The following is a 14,383-nucleotide window of genomic DNA, read 5'->3' on the forward strand; positions in this document are numbered from 1 at the left end:
AATGCCTTTGCCTTAAAAAAACTTCGAATTCTCCAGAGCCAAAAGTCCCCATTCGGAGGTTTATGTGAGATATTTATACTTTTACCGAAAGCAGAGCACCACGTCGTGGTAGGTCCACCATGTCGTGGTGATTGTGTTTATCCCGTATTTTACAAGTCATCGAATCTGATCGGGAATCTTCAAGACACCACGTCGTGGAGGATATTACCACGACGTGTTGGGCATATTTTCCTTCATTTTAGAGCTCTAGTCCAAACTTTCAACTCAAAGCTTCCTTAATCCAGCTTCCAGCTTCCTTTTTGCTCCAAACAAGTCTTTTAATACCTACAACATGATTCATAGCAAATTAAGTATCTTTTGTTCTAATAAGGGCATAAAAGTAACTATAATATCTGGATATGTTGTATAAATATGTGTATAAATATGCACATATCAAAATACCCCACACTTATTCTTTGCTTGCCCCCAAGGAAATTTATTTAAAATTTTACCAGCAAGATACAAAACAATCCATTTCAAACCCATCCATTATCCCAAGACCTCAATGCATGTAATTGTGTCTATAATTCATAAGAACTTCCCATTCCTAAGTACTCACAATCCCTATGAATCTTCACCCCTTAACTTATATGACATTCATTTTTCAACCCTCCGAATCAATCCTCAGAAATCTTGCTTACCCTCAAGGTGTTTTTGGCTAAACAACCAAGCATACATAAATTCTAGAAATTACAACTTTGATACCATAATTGAGCTCTTTTTTTTCTTTTTCTTGAATTCTTCACTTTGTTGTATATTTGATCTTTGATTTACTTGAATTCACCACCTTATTTGTTTGATTTTCTGGTATCTTCAATTTTGATTTCTTTAGAAATTCTGTTCTTTTGATCTTCACACTTTGAAAACTCTAAACTTCTTTAAACTCTTTAGTAATATCTCTTTTTTTTTTTCATGTATTCTCACTTTTCTTATTTTTTTTCTCTCAAATCCTACTTGCTTAAGCAATGAGCTTAGCTTCAACCTTTATTGGGTAAGATATTAGTCTAAGTGCAATGACTACCTAAGCTTTCCTGGATAGATTTCAGGTTTAGGCTGCAAAACGTGTTATGCCATATAAGCTACCAGATTATCTTTCATACTTCATGACTTTTCACTAGAAAATGGGAAGCTACAAATACACTATAACATGTGTTGGCTCAAGTAAACATTTGGGCTCTCATCAGATCATCTAATACTATACAAGCAAAAATTTTAATTGGCTAAGTTTCCTAAATTAGCATATTCATAACTAAAATTTAAAAATCAAATGCTTTTCCTCATGTTAAATACCCCCTACCCCACACTTATTTCATGCAATGCCTCCATTGCATGGTATGCAAAATATAAACTTAAAAGGGGAGAAAAAGGAACAAACTTCCCTGGGATAGAATATGTGACTTAACTCATGGAAAAGACTTCTAATTCGCCGGAACGTATGGACACAGAAGTTGAAAGAATAGCAGCCACCTTGTGGTAACCGGTATAACTCTTCATTAAAGCGCGAAAAGAAAATTCAAAGGCATGGGAACAGCTCATCCATACCATGAGAATGAATATAACGCTACCCATATTACGGAGACTACTGGAAAGACGAGATCAGGTTCGGGGAACTGACTCGAAAAGCACCACATCGTGGTGGACCAAACAAAACGTTTCTTGGTTTTGAAAATTGTGACACCACGTCGTGGTGCCAGATACCGCATCGTGGTGGCTTTGAAAAGTGAAATCCGAACTGCGAAAAGAGCTGCAACTCGAACTAAAATGACACCATCTCTTCCATACAACTGTAGGACATGACCCTTTCACTCTTTGACTCAATTAGACCTAAAAAAAATGCTCTCAAATCACGCTTCTCTCGACATTCTCTTATACCTTCACTCTAATGAACTTTCTTGTTCCAAATATACCCTTACTTGACTCGTACATATGACTTGAAACTAGGACAAAGGAAATGGTAATAAAAGTAGGAAAAATATCCAAACAACCAAACCATACAAAAAATTCGTAATAAGACATAAAATAAAACCATAAAAAAAGACTAGTCTAAAACAAGACAAAATAAAACCAAAGAAAAGGATAAGAACTCAATCTTTTGTCTCATCACCAGCTCCACCACCACTGCCACTAGCTCCACCCAACTGCTCTCGCCAAATGTCGCCCCACGTTGCAACATGTGGGTACACAGAAGGAAAATTCTCCGGATGAGATACACACATAGAGCTCATTAAATGATCTAGGCTCATGTTGGTGTAATTTGTTGCACTAGACATATAGTCCTCATATCGTCTCCTTGCCACACTGTAAGGATCCATGGGCATCTCATCTTCTTTCGGTACCACTGGCTCATCCACTTTGGCTTCATTTCCCCGTTACCTTCCACGGCTTGGAACCCGGTGTCGTGGAGTATCGTCAGGAATGCTAAAACCACCCATTCCATGATCAACAACAATCTGAGCCCTCTTATAAAGAAGAGTGGAAAAAGTCTTTTGAGGTTCAACTATAAGCATAGAAGCCTCCCACTTCTCAAAAATACCAAAAGATCGCGTGAGGCGGGTAATCCACATACCGCCATAAAGTAGGGACCCACGCCTGTCCTTGGTTGCCCGAACTGTAAGGAGATCAGCCAAGTGAAAAGGTAAATCAGCATAAACCTCATTTGAGGTGAGAACCCATAAAAAGAAAACATCCACAGTAGGACATTTATCCCCCTCCTGACATTCATTAATGGTATTAGTGATCAGGCGATGTAAAGACGGTGAATTGGCGACCGAATGTCGCTTTCTTGTGCAGTACCCTTGTGGTAAACCCCATTAGCAACAAAATGCCAATGGTCCTCTGCCTTGAACCCTTCGATGTTCCTAATTGAGGCTGCTATAAATTGTTGGTATAAGGGTGCATTGACTTCAGCTGGAAGGTAGATACCAACCCGTAGTGCAAAATCAGCTAGGCTTAAGGAACGCATTTCCCCTCCAAGGCAAAAAATAAGATTATCATCCGCATAAATTCCGTCTTTTCTTGCGAAAGATACTGTGGCAAGAAATTCATACACCAACTCTTTGTAAACCACCTCTTGAATCTCAAAAATTCGCCTCCATCCCAAACACATAAACTACCCTCAAACTCCAATGAATACCTTGTCAAGATAAGGCTCCATAGCCTCCATCAAACCCGAATTTCTAATCCAGTGCCAATCAACTCCAACTGGAACATGCACCTTCCTTTTCTTGAGTAGATCAAGCTTAGCAGTCCATCGCACACGTGTCTCGGGTGCAACATCCCGTGGAAAAGAATACCATGGAAAATCGCGAGTAACGGGTTGACTTCTTCTAAACTTGGTAGTCATTTTTGCAAAATAGCCACAAAAGAACAACCAAACAAACCATATGCATTATTATAATCGAAACAGAAGAAGAAAAACTGTGATTCCATCCACCACGATGAACTCGTCGTGGCGTCGTGGCTATGACGAGATAAGCTCACTTCTCTCCATTTTCAACGCCATATTAACTAAATCCAAGTTCAGGGTTTGTTCAGTGGATGAAATAGAGTACAATGGTAGGAAAATTAGGGAGAAAAACATCCTAAATTGGGTCTTAATTTTTCAAAAATCGAAACCCTAGTTTCCCAAAATTAGCCCTAAATGTGTTCAAATCAAGAAATAGATGTTCTATAATACCATAATAACTATCAAGAGTAAGAAAATCGCAAGAAAATCATACCTTTTGGGGACGAGGAACACGAAATTGATGGAGAAGAATACCATGGAAAATCGCGAGTAACGGGTTGACTTCTTCTAAACTTGGTAGTCATTTTTGCAAACTAGCCACAAAAGAACAACCAAACAAACCATATGCATTATTATAATCGAAACAGAAGAAGAAAAACTGTGATTCCAGCCAGCACGATGAGCTCGTCGTGGCGTCGTGACTATGACGAGATAAGCTCACTTCTCTCCATTTTCAACGCCATATCAACTAAATCCAAGTTCAGGGTTTGTTCAGTGGATGAAATAGAGTAGAATGGTAGGAAAATTAGGGAGCAAAACATCCTAAATTGGGTCTTAATTTTTCAAAAATCGAAACCCTAGTTTCCCAAAATTAGCCCTATATGTGTTCAAATCAAGAAATAGATGTTCTATAATACCATAATAACTATCAAGAGTAAGCAAATCACAAGAAAATCATACCTTTTGGGGATGAGGAACACGAAATTGATGGAGAGGAAGAAGAGTTCTTCATGGAGTCTGGCACGACGAGAGAGATGGGGTGGTGTAAAAAGTGAAATTGTTTTAACTTGAGTTTAAAAACCCTATAATGACAACAGTTATATTTGTCACCACGGCGTGGTAGAATACAACACGTCGTGGTGTCGAGGTTTTTTTGCGTAGTAAAATCGTGAAAAAAATCACCACCTCGTGGTGGGCAAAATTTTCTTATTTAATAAAAACGCTAAAAAAATACACACCCCACACTCGTTTTATGCCACACCCCATGAAAAATTCATAGATAAACCAGAAGAATGAGATAATAAAGACCTAAATAAAACTAAAAAAACAAATAAAAGTAAAGAAAAGAAATGCAAACTCAAATCCACAGGTTGCCTCCTGCAAGCGCTTCTTTTGGAGGAGTCATGAGCCGAACTCCTTTCCAAGCTACATTGTTTTTGCTCGTGTGAATTTGATGATTTCACCCTCCCTTTCTTCACTTGGCATTCCGTCCTCGTAATGCTTCACTCGATGACCATTAACCTTGACAGGGGTCCCGTCTCTTGAAATATGCTCGATAGCTCCATGTGGGAAAACTTGTTTGACAACAAATGGCCCATCTCACCTTGTTTGCAATTTACCGGGAAAAAGTTTTAACCTTGAGTTGAAAAGTAGCACTCTTTTTCCTTCATGGAGCTCTTTATTACCCTTAAGCCTCATATCATGCCACTTCTTAGTTTTGTCTTTATAAATCAAAGAAATTGTGTAGGCTTCGTTTCTAAGTTCTTCGAGAGCATTCATTTGCATCAACCGGTTGGCACGCAGTTCATCTAACTTAAAATTACATATCTTCAAAGCCCAAAATGCTTTATGCTCTATCTCAACTGCCAAGTGGCAACTCTTCCCATAAACCAACCTATATGGTGTAGTACCAATAGGTGTTTTGAAAGTTGTTCTAAACGCCCATAGTGCATCATCAAGCTTATCCGACCATTCCTTTCTATTACTTCCAACCGATCTTTCTAATATTCTCTTCAATGCCCGATTTGTAACTTTCGTTTGCCTGCTTTTTTGAGGATGATATGATGTTGAAAATCTATGGTGAACACCATATTTTTGCAACACCTTAGCTAACTGATCATTTGCAAAGTGGGAGCCTCGATCACTAATTAGAGCCTTAGGAACTCCAAATCTTGAAAATAACCTTTTGAGGAAACGTACTACTACTTGAGCATCATTCATGGGTAATGCTTGTGCCTCCACACATTTGGATACATAATCGACTACTACCAATATGTATTTATTTCCCTTTGACATTGGGAAAGGTCCCATGAAGTTGATTCCCCAAATATCAAATATTTCACAAACTTGAATCCTACATTGGGGCATCTCACTTCATGATGAAATATTTCCTGACCTTTGGCATGAATCACATTCTTTGAAAAATTTTGTAGCATCTGTAAATATAGTAGGACAATAAAAACCCGAATCAAAATCCTTCTTCACTGTATATTGCGCTCCATGATGTCCTCCGGTGGGCCCGCTATGACAATGCTTCAATATTTCACGACTTTACTTCCCGAATACGCATCTTCTTATCATACCATCAGCATAACTACAAAAGAGGTATGGCTCATCCCAAAAGTAATACTTAATTTCTGAAAAGAATTTCTTCTTTTGTTGGCGGGTCAAGTCATTTGGAATGTATTCACTTGCTAAATAGTTAGCTATATCTGCAAACCATGGAATCTCTCCTGCTATAACCAATAAATATTCTTCAGGAAACTCGTCTCCAATCTTGTTTTTTTCTAACTCCTCCAATTGCGGGTTTTGCAGTCTCAATAGATGATCAGCAGCCACGTTCTCCATCCCCTTTTTTATCTCGTATTTCGATGTCAAATTCTTGTAGCAGCAACACCCAACGAATCAACCTTGGCTTAGCATCTTGTTTAGCAAAAAGATACTTAATGGCATAATGGTCGGTAGAAACTATTGTTTTAGACAAAACCAAATAAGAGCGAAATTTATCAAATGCAAAAACCACTGCTAGTAGCTCCTTTTCTGTAGTAGTGTAGTTCTCTTGTGTTGGGTTCAAGGTCTTACTTGCATAGTAGATAGGTTGAAAATGCTTGTTAGTTCTTTGTCCCAAACCAGCTCCCACCGCAAAGTCACTGGCATCACACATAAGCTCAAAAGGAAGACTCAAATTTGGAGCTATCATAATAGGTGTAGTGGTCAATTTTTCCTTCAACAAATGAAATGCATCAAGACACTCTTTAGAAAAGTTGAATGGGGCATCCTTCAAGAGAAGTTGAGTCAAGGGCCTTGTTATCTTGGAAAAGTCTTTAATAAAGCGCCTATAAAATCGCACATGACCTAGAAAGCTTCTTACCCCCTTGACATTTGTTGGAGGGGGTAATTTGGCTATGGTATCAACCTTCACTCTATCCACCTCTATCCCCATCCTTGAGACCTTGTGACCTAACACAATGCCTTCCTTCACCATAAAATGACACTTCTCCCAATTGAGAACAAGGTTGGTTTTCTCACATCTTGCTAGCATAAGATCCAAGTTGGACAAACAATCTTCAAAAGAGGACCCGAAAACCGAGAAGTCATCCATGAAACCCTCCATAAACTTCTCGATCATATCATGAAATATAGCCATCATGCATCTTTGGAAAGTGGCCGGTGCATTGCATAACCCAAAAGGCATGCGTCTATATGCAAATGTTCCACTTGGGGATGTAAAAGTGGTCTTCTCTTGATCTTGTGGGTCAATTGGAATTTGAAAGTACACCGAGAAACTATCAAGGAAACAATAATAAAGATGCCCGGACAACCTCTCTAGTATTTGATCGATGAATGGTAGCGGAAAATGATCTTTGCATGTTGCATCATTAAGCCTTCGATAGTCAATATAAACATGCCACCCGGTAACTGTCCTTGTTGGGATCAACTCGTTAGCTTCATTGGTTACCACTGTCATTCCTCCTTTCTTTGGCACAACATATACTGGACTCACCCATGTGCTATCAGATATTAAGTAAATGATACCAACATCTAATAGTTTCACCACCTCTTTTTTAACTACTTCTTGCATGTTTGGGTTGAGTCTTCTTTGGCATTGTACTATTGGTTTAGCTTCTTCTTCTAAATTGATCTTATGTGAACAATAGGCTAGACTAATCCCCTTGATATCCATGATCTTCCATGTAATGGCACCTTGTCTCTTCTTTAGAACTTTAAATAAGCTTTCTTTATCGTGTTTCGCTAGGTCGGAAGCAATGATTACTAGCTTTTGTTGTTCTTCTTCTAAGAATGCATACTCCAGGTGTTCGGGAAGGGCTTTCAGCTCGAGTTTAGGTTTTTCGTCAGCCACCACGACGTGGTGATCTTGCCACGTCGTGGTGTCGTGGTTTTTAATTCCAGATCGCAAAAAAAAAAAACTTTGCCACGTCGTGGCATTTTTACCACGTCGTGTTGTCTCTTCTGTCTCTTGCATTGCTTCATTGTACTCGCCTTCTTCCAATAACTTCTCCAATTCTTGTAGGTCGAGTTCAAGATCAAAATTTCCTTCATTAAGCACCATAAATTCCTCATTTTCTTTTTCTTTCCAACTCACTAGTTCTTTTTCCAATATTTCATCCAACACATCAATGGAAAACATCGTATCATCACTCATCCTTGAATGTTTGATCGCCCGATTAACTCCAAAAGTCACCGCTTCCTATCCAACACGTAACGTAAGCTTGGATTCCCTTATATCAACTAAAGCTTGGGCGATGCTCAAAAATGGTCTTCCAAGAATGATCGGGACTTGCTCATCTTCCTCCATATCCAACATAATAAAATCCGTTGGGAAAACGAACTTGTCTACTTTCACTAGTAGGTCTTCATAAATGCCCCTTGGGAAGGTTATAGTCTTATTGGCTAGATGGATAAGCATGTGGACCGGTATCGGTTCGGGAAGATCAAGATTTTTGAAGAATGAGTATGGCATCAAGTTGACACTTGCTCCTGAGTCGGCTAGAGCATGACTTGTTGCTAGATTCCCGAATTGGCATGGTAAAGTAATGCTCCCTAGATCCCCCATCTTCTTTGGTAGCATGCTTAGCATTGTAGCAGAGCAAGTTTCATTTAGTATAACTTTTGATAATCCTTCCATTTTCTTTTGGTTTGTCAATAGGTCCTTCAAAAACTTGGCATACTTTGGCATTTCAACTAAAGCCTCAAGGAATAGAATGTTGATTTCAAGAGATTTTATGTGATCTAAGAACTTTCGGTAATCTTCAGCATGCTTCTCTTGAATTGCTCTGCTTGGGAAGGGAAGTGGTGGATGATATGTCTTCACCAGCTCGGTATTTTTCTCCTCAGAGTCTTGCCACGCCGTGGTAGATCCACCACGTCGTGGTGATTGCCCAAACTTGTTATCTTTATTTTCTTCTTGTTCTTCCTGTTCTACTTCAGGTTCGTTTCTGTCAATAGGGGTTAAGTGAGTGATAATTTTCCCACTTCTAGTTGTGATGGCTTGAATGTGTGCTCCTCTCGGGTTTTGTTCGGTATTTCCCGAAAGTCCTCCCGGTGCTCTTTCATTGAATTGCGTAGCTAGTTGCCCAAGTTGTTTCTCTATTTTTAGGATCGAAGCTTGCTGATTTCTCAAGAGTGCTTGCTGGTTTTTCATCCTCTCCTGTTGTTCCTTCATCATAAGTTGTTGCTCTTTGATTACTAATTGTTGCTCTTTAATTGCTGCTTTAGTTACCTCGTGCCTTTTTTTAGATACTGCTGCAAATCGGGTGAGCATAGTCTCAAAATCAGATTTCTTCTCAACCGGTGGTTCCTCTCTTTGATAAATGTCCCTCCCTCTTTTTTCATACTTTTTTTCCTTGGCATTTTTATACTCATCATAGGGCAACCACTTCTTCTTAGGTTTTCTCCAATCTTCATCTAGACAATCGTCACTTGAGTAGTAAGCTTAGATCTTCCGGTGTCCATTTTCATCTAGGTCACATTCCTTGGTTAAATGTGGCCCGTTGCAGTTTTCACATCCAACCTGAATAGCATGGATTGTTTGGTCCATTTTGTTCATTCTTCTATCCATGCTTTGCAACATTGCCATTACCGCTGACATATCCTCCGAAACAGCATTTGCTGAACCCCTTGTCACATCATTTCATGGATTATGGTATTCTCTAGAATGTTTAGAGAATTCTTTGATAAGTTGCTTAATCTCCGCTGGATTTTTCTTAGTAAGAGGGCCTTGAGAGTCAAGAAGTTGGCGGGTGGTGACGTTCACCCCATCATAAAAGATCGAGACCTCTTGATGCATATTGAGGTCGTTTTGGGGGCAATTCATTATTAGACCTTTATATCATTCCCAAGCTTCATATAATGATTCCCCAATTGTTGTTCAAAGTTGGAAATGGCCTTTTTGAGCTTAGCCACCTTGGATGGTGGGCAAAATTGTTCCAAAAATAGTTCACGCATCCGTGCCCATGTTGTTACTACGCCTGGTGGTAATGCCTTCAGCCAATCTTTTGCGACTCCCTTAAAAGTGACAGGGAGCATTCGTAACAATACCATTTCTCTTGGCACATTTGGGATGTTAACGTAGTCGGCAATGTCGTTCACTTCATCTAGATGCTTGTAAGCATCTTCGTGATCCTTTTCGGTGAAAGGAACCTCCTTCAGTGCGGTAAGTATATGCCCTTTGAGTTCAAAAGTTGCAGTGGCTGGAATGGTGGGTTGCACGAGGCCCGATCCAGTGTCGTCTCGAACTCTCTTCTTGTATGCCTCCATTGAAAGGTCCACAATGTTGGCCATGTTGTTGTCAGGTTCTTCGTGATCACTTCCTTCAAAATCAGTAAAACTTTCCTCCTTCTCGGTCTCGTACTTAGTGTCTTCTTTTGTGTTGCTGGACTCCCCCGTTTTCTTTCCCTTCTTTTTACCAAAAACCTATTTCAGACTCTTGAAAGGGGACTTCTTCGGTGTATCGTTGTCGGCCTTGTCCTTGTTCTTTTGAAAAACGGATTCAGGTCTTCGATTGGTGGAATGAAAGATAAATTTGATCCACGGGTCATAAACGGTCTGCAAATAAACAAAGAAAACACGTAAAAGAAAAAAAACGAAAAATAAAATTCTTACCCAGTAGCTATACCACGACGTGGTATAAATCACCACGTCATGGTGAATCTAAATTACGAAATTACTGAAAATTAAAATTAAACTCTAATAGAAAATAGTCCTAACAATAGCAATATAAAGTAATTTAAACTGAGCAGTTCCCCGGAAACGGCGCCAAAAACTTGATGTGTAATTTAATATGCTTATATTTTATTCAAGTTAATTTTATAAAAATAATTTACTTAACTAGACTATTAAACACACTAGGTCGTGTACCTAATCGTGCAGTAGTATAGTAATGGTAAGAATGAGTGTCGAACACAAGAAACGATGTTTAGATTGCTTTATTTTACTATTGACTAATTAATAAATAAATTTAAAGAGAAGGTTTTTTTTTCCTAGTTTTGCAAGACTAGATACTTGATTTATTAAACTAACTCTAAATTCACTTAATAAAACTAGAACTAAAACTAAGCAAGTAACAAGTATGAATTACCAAGGCAAGAAGGAGACTTTCGTTCAGCTTTGGATTTGTTGTTATTATGGTTGTTTCATAGAAGTTCAATGGATTTAGTTTCTTTGGCTACCGATTCCTAAGATGACCAAATTGGTATTCACCAATTTAATCATTTAGCAAACTAGCTTATTTATTCGGTAATGAAGCGGACAAACTTACAAGTTTACTAGTGTTCAGTTTGAGTTGCTCGGACTTATAATTAATTGACCGATTAAATTTATTGATTCAATTCTAGCTCCTATACTTTTTTACCCACTTTTCTGTTGGATTAGTGTCTAAGTCCATAACTATTTTGGTATGTACTTGACCCGATGGTGCATGGTCCTTTTGGGTTGCCTTCACCAAAGCAACTTGATAGGATGAATTATGTAGAGAAAGGATTAAATATGGTTTATTAATATATTATGGGAATAATATATTAAAGGATAAATCATATTGTTTAATTAATATTAGTCAAGAATTAATTAGTAATTAGTTTTGTGACTAAAAGAGATTAATTAAACTTAAGGGACTAGAATTGTAATTATAAGATAGTTGCAATTTGGGCCATGGATTGTCTTTTATTAAGGAATGGACGAATTCTATGGGGAAACCCATGAGAAATCGTCCAAGCCCATAAGGAAAGGAATCCATGGGTTGCTTAGGGCTTAAGCATCCAAATTAGGGTTTCCTTGTTAGATAACCCTAATAGCCCCACTATATATAGACCCTTAAGGGACCAAAAACGTGGTACGTGAAGCATTGTGCTAGGGTTTATACACGTTTTTGGCGGCCTTCATTCTCCCTCCTCTTCATCCTCTTGCTTATGGTGTTTGTGAACCATTAGAGGAGTAACACTTGTGACTTTAAGCCTTCCAAAGTCAATTCAAGGAGGAATTGGGATTGTTATTGCTACATAACAATCAAGGTAACATCTTAAACCTAATTATATGTTAATATTGATTTCCGTATGCTAGAATTAGGGTTTATAGTCTTGGATTCAAAGCATGTACAATAGAGAAACCTAGATCCAAGCATTAGGGTTTGTATGAGCACATAGGATGTCTTATGACCAAAACCCATCATTTTCTACTTAACCCTAGGTTTTAATCAAAACTCTATCCCTATGATTTTGCAAGTCACAAGATCATAAGATTCAAATTCAATTAAGAAAAATAGTCATTCTATCCTAATCAAATTCAGCAATAAGAAGATTAAAAGCAGTTATCAAAAATACTTGAGGTTCTTTAATAAGCAAAAGTCAACAAATAACCAAATCACTAAATCCTAACTATGAAAACAACCATGTTTAGTCAACTCATCCTAGCCAAACGAAAGTTATGAGTGTTTAGCTCATGATTTCAGCAAACAAAATCATAAAATCGAGATTCAATTGTATTGATGCATTGCATATCTAAAAAATTCGTTTTTTTGGGTTTATGGAGGCTGGACTCGCCGAGTCCATGGCTGAACTCGCCGAGTCTATGCAGACTCGACGAGTCCAAGCCTGACTCGACGAGTCAAGTCGTCAGATGGAGGTTTTCTCGGGTTTTCTTGCTGTTTTTGCTTATGGATAGTTTCCTTATCATGTTAGATCAATATTAATCCGATTATATGATATATTTGACTATATTTTTGATCTAAATGAAGATATTTATCAATTAATAAGATAATTGTTTCCTTATAAGATAATTGATTAATTATTTTGAGTAAATTGATAAATTGTTTTGCAAGAAATCAATAAACAAATCAAATATGGATAATTATGTAATTAAATGTTAGTTTGGATTATTTGTTATTTGATCCTTGTTGTTATGAAAAGTTTCATATTTTGCCCTTTAGGTTTTATAGTTTAAATTTGAACCCAAAAGTTTTGATGTTTTGAAATTTAAATAGTTAAAACCCTAATGTTTTGAAAAAGGTTTCAAAACTTGCCCTCAAGTTTTGGAATTTAAATTTTGATTAAATAGTTTAATTTTGATGTATATTTAAATTCTAAACCCTAATGTTTTGAAATGTTTCAAAATTTGCCCTCAAGTTTTGGAATTTAAAAGTTGATTAAAAGTTAATTAGGAATGTTAAATTCTAAAACCCTAGTTTTGAAAAGTTCAAATACACCCTTATGGTTTAATTAATTAATTAAGGGTTATAATTAAAAGAGATTTAATAAATCCATAAAAGTTTAGGTTAACAAATTAATTGAATTAAAAGTGTAATTATTAAAGTTAACCACATAGTATTTTAAAAGTAATAAAATACACCCTATACTATATATAACATTAAAAGCCTAACATTATATATATGTATAACTAAAAGTCAGTCTTACCGTTAGTAGGCCTCATTCACGAAGCTGGTCTATAAGGGGTGTTTAAGGAAATTGCCTATAATATGGCGATTGAATGGGTATCCACTCTTACCCACCGCACTCTTGACTAGTGGAGGGTCGTTAGCCGAACGGGTAGGATAGGACGAAATCTTCGATTATAAGTATAATGAAGTATATAAGTAACTAAATGTTTTTCAAATTCCGAATCTTACTTACTTAGGCAAAAGTGAATTGATGCAATTCCATGAAATTACACTTTGTGCCCTTGCGAACACGTTAGTGGAGCGTGTGTGGTTTACCGGCACACTAAATGGTTCTAAGCAAAGGTAGCAACGGGTGAATCAATGTTTGTCATAGTTCGGTGGAGCGTGTGTGGTTTACCGACACATCGAATAGGTGACTGTAACATGTGAGGGCACCATGTAGTTTGCATGGTTATTCACACCCGCTTTGTGATCCTCGGCATCCCAGTCACAAACAAGAGGGGCATATCGAGATTTAAACATGCCATTGAAATGTTCAATGAATCTCAAAGGATCTAGGAGTTTTCATAGATTTAAAACTTAAATTTATTTTCGTTTTTCATGGTGGAAATTAGTGAATCGTCATTCACTTACCTTCAAATATTCTGCAACTAGATTACGGCATCCCTTTTCTAGGTTGTAGCGTATTGTGTTGGGTCCTAGCCTTGGAATTTCATTTGGGTGATTTACCAAGGACTCAATCAATCAACTAACTTGAATTTCGTTTTCTCCCGTTTTGTAGATGTCAAAGTTCGACAACTATGGTCTTCCCAAATCTCGTGGAACAAGCATTCCACATGAAGATGATATTCCACGATTCGATCGAGGAACTAGAAATCATGCTTCACTTCCTCCTCCTCCTCCAATTATTCTCCCTAACCCACAAGATTGTAAAATTGAAAGGTTCAATATCACTCAAGCCCTTTTGGCAAGTAAACATAAAGAAGGAAAGTCGGTGTGTGCACACGTCCTAGGGATGAAGTCGCACATTGATAGACTAAGAATGATAGGATCCGTTGTCAATGAGGAGATGGCTGTTAATTGGGTTCTTCAGTCACTTCCCAACTCATATAGTGAGTTCGTGAGAGAGTACTATATGATGAACCACAACGTGACCCTTATAGATCTCACCTATATGCTTATTGCTGCCTAATCAGCAATGGTTTGGCGCA

General features: G+C 37.7%; 1 protein-coding gene and 1 non-coding gene across 2 annotated transcripts; one reads left to right on the forward strand and one right to left on the reverse strand.

The window, feature by feature from the left end:
* Positions 1–7,973: 7,973 nt before the first annotated feature.
* LOC111896459 (uncharacterized) lies at positions 7,974–9,362 on the reverse strand. The gene is made up of 2 exons (XM_023892449.1): positions 9,290–9,362; positions 7,974–9,190 (listed from the first exon to the last, which is right to left on the reverse strand). Exons 1-2 carry the CDS (start codon positions 9,360–9,362, stop codon positions 7,974–7,976), a joined length of 1,290 nt encoding a protein of 429 aa, XP_023748217.1.
* A 214-nt stretch (positions 9,363–9,576) lies between these two features.
* Positions 9,577–9,682, forward strand: LOC111896532 (small nucleolar RNA R71). Its single transcript, XR_002851946.1, has one exon. It is a non-coding gene; the product is annotated as a small nucleolar RNA R71 (small nucleolar RNA).
* Positions 9,683–14,383: the final 4,701 nt, after the last annotated feature.

This window comes from Lactuca sativa, chromosome 4 (assembly GCF_002870075.4).
Source record: "Lactuca sativa cultivar Salinas chromosome 4, Lsat_Salinas_v11, whole genome shotgun sequence".
NCBI lineage: Eukaryota > Viridiplantae > Streptophyta > Magnoliopsida > Asterales > Asteraceae > Lactuca > Lactuca sativa.

Coding starts and splice junctions, on each gene's coding strand:
- LOC111896459 (XM_023892449.1), bottom strand. CDS start 9,362: ATGGCAATGTTGCAAAGCATGGATAGAAGAATGAACAAAATGGACCAA. Junction 9,191..9,289: donor CCATGCTATTCAGGTTGGAT/GTGAAAACTGCA, acceptor ACGATTGTCTAG/ATGAAGATTGGAGAAAACCT.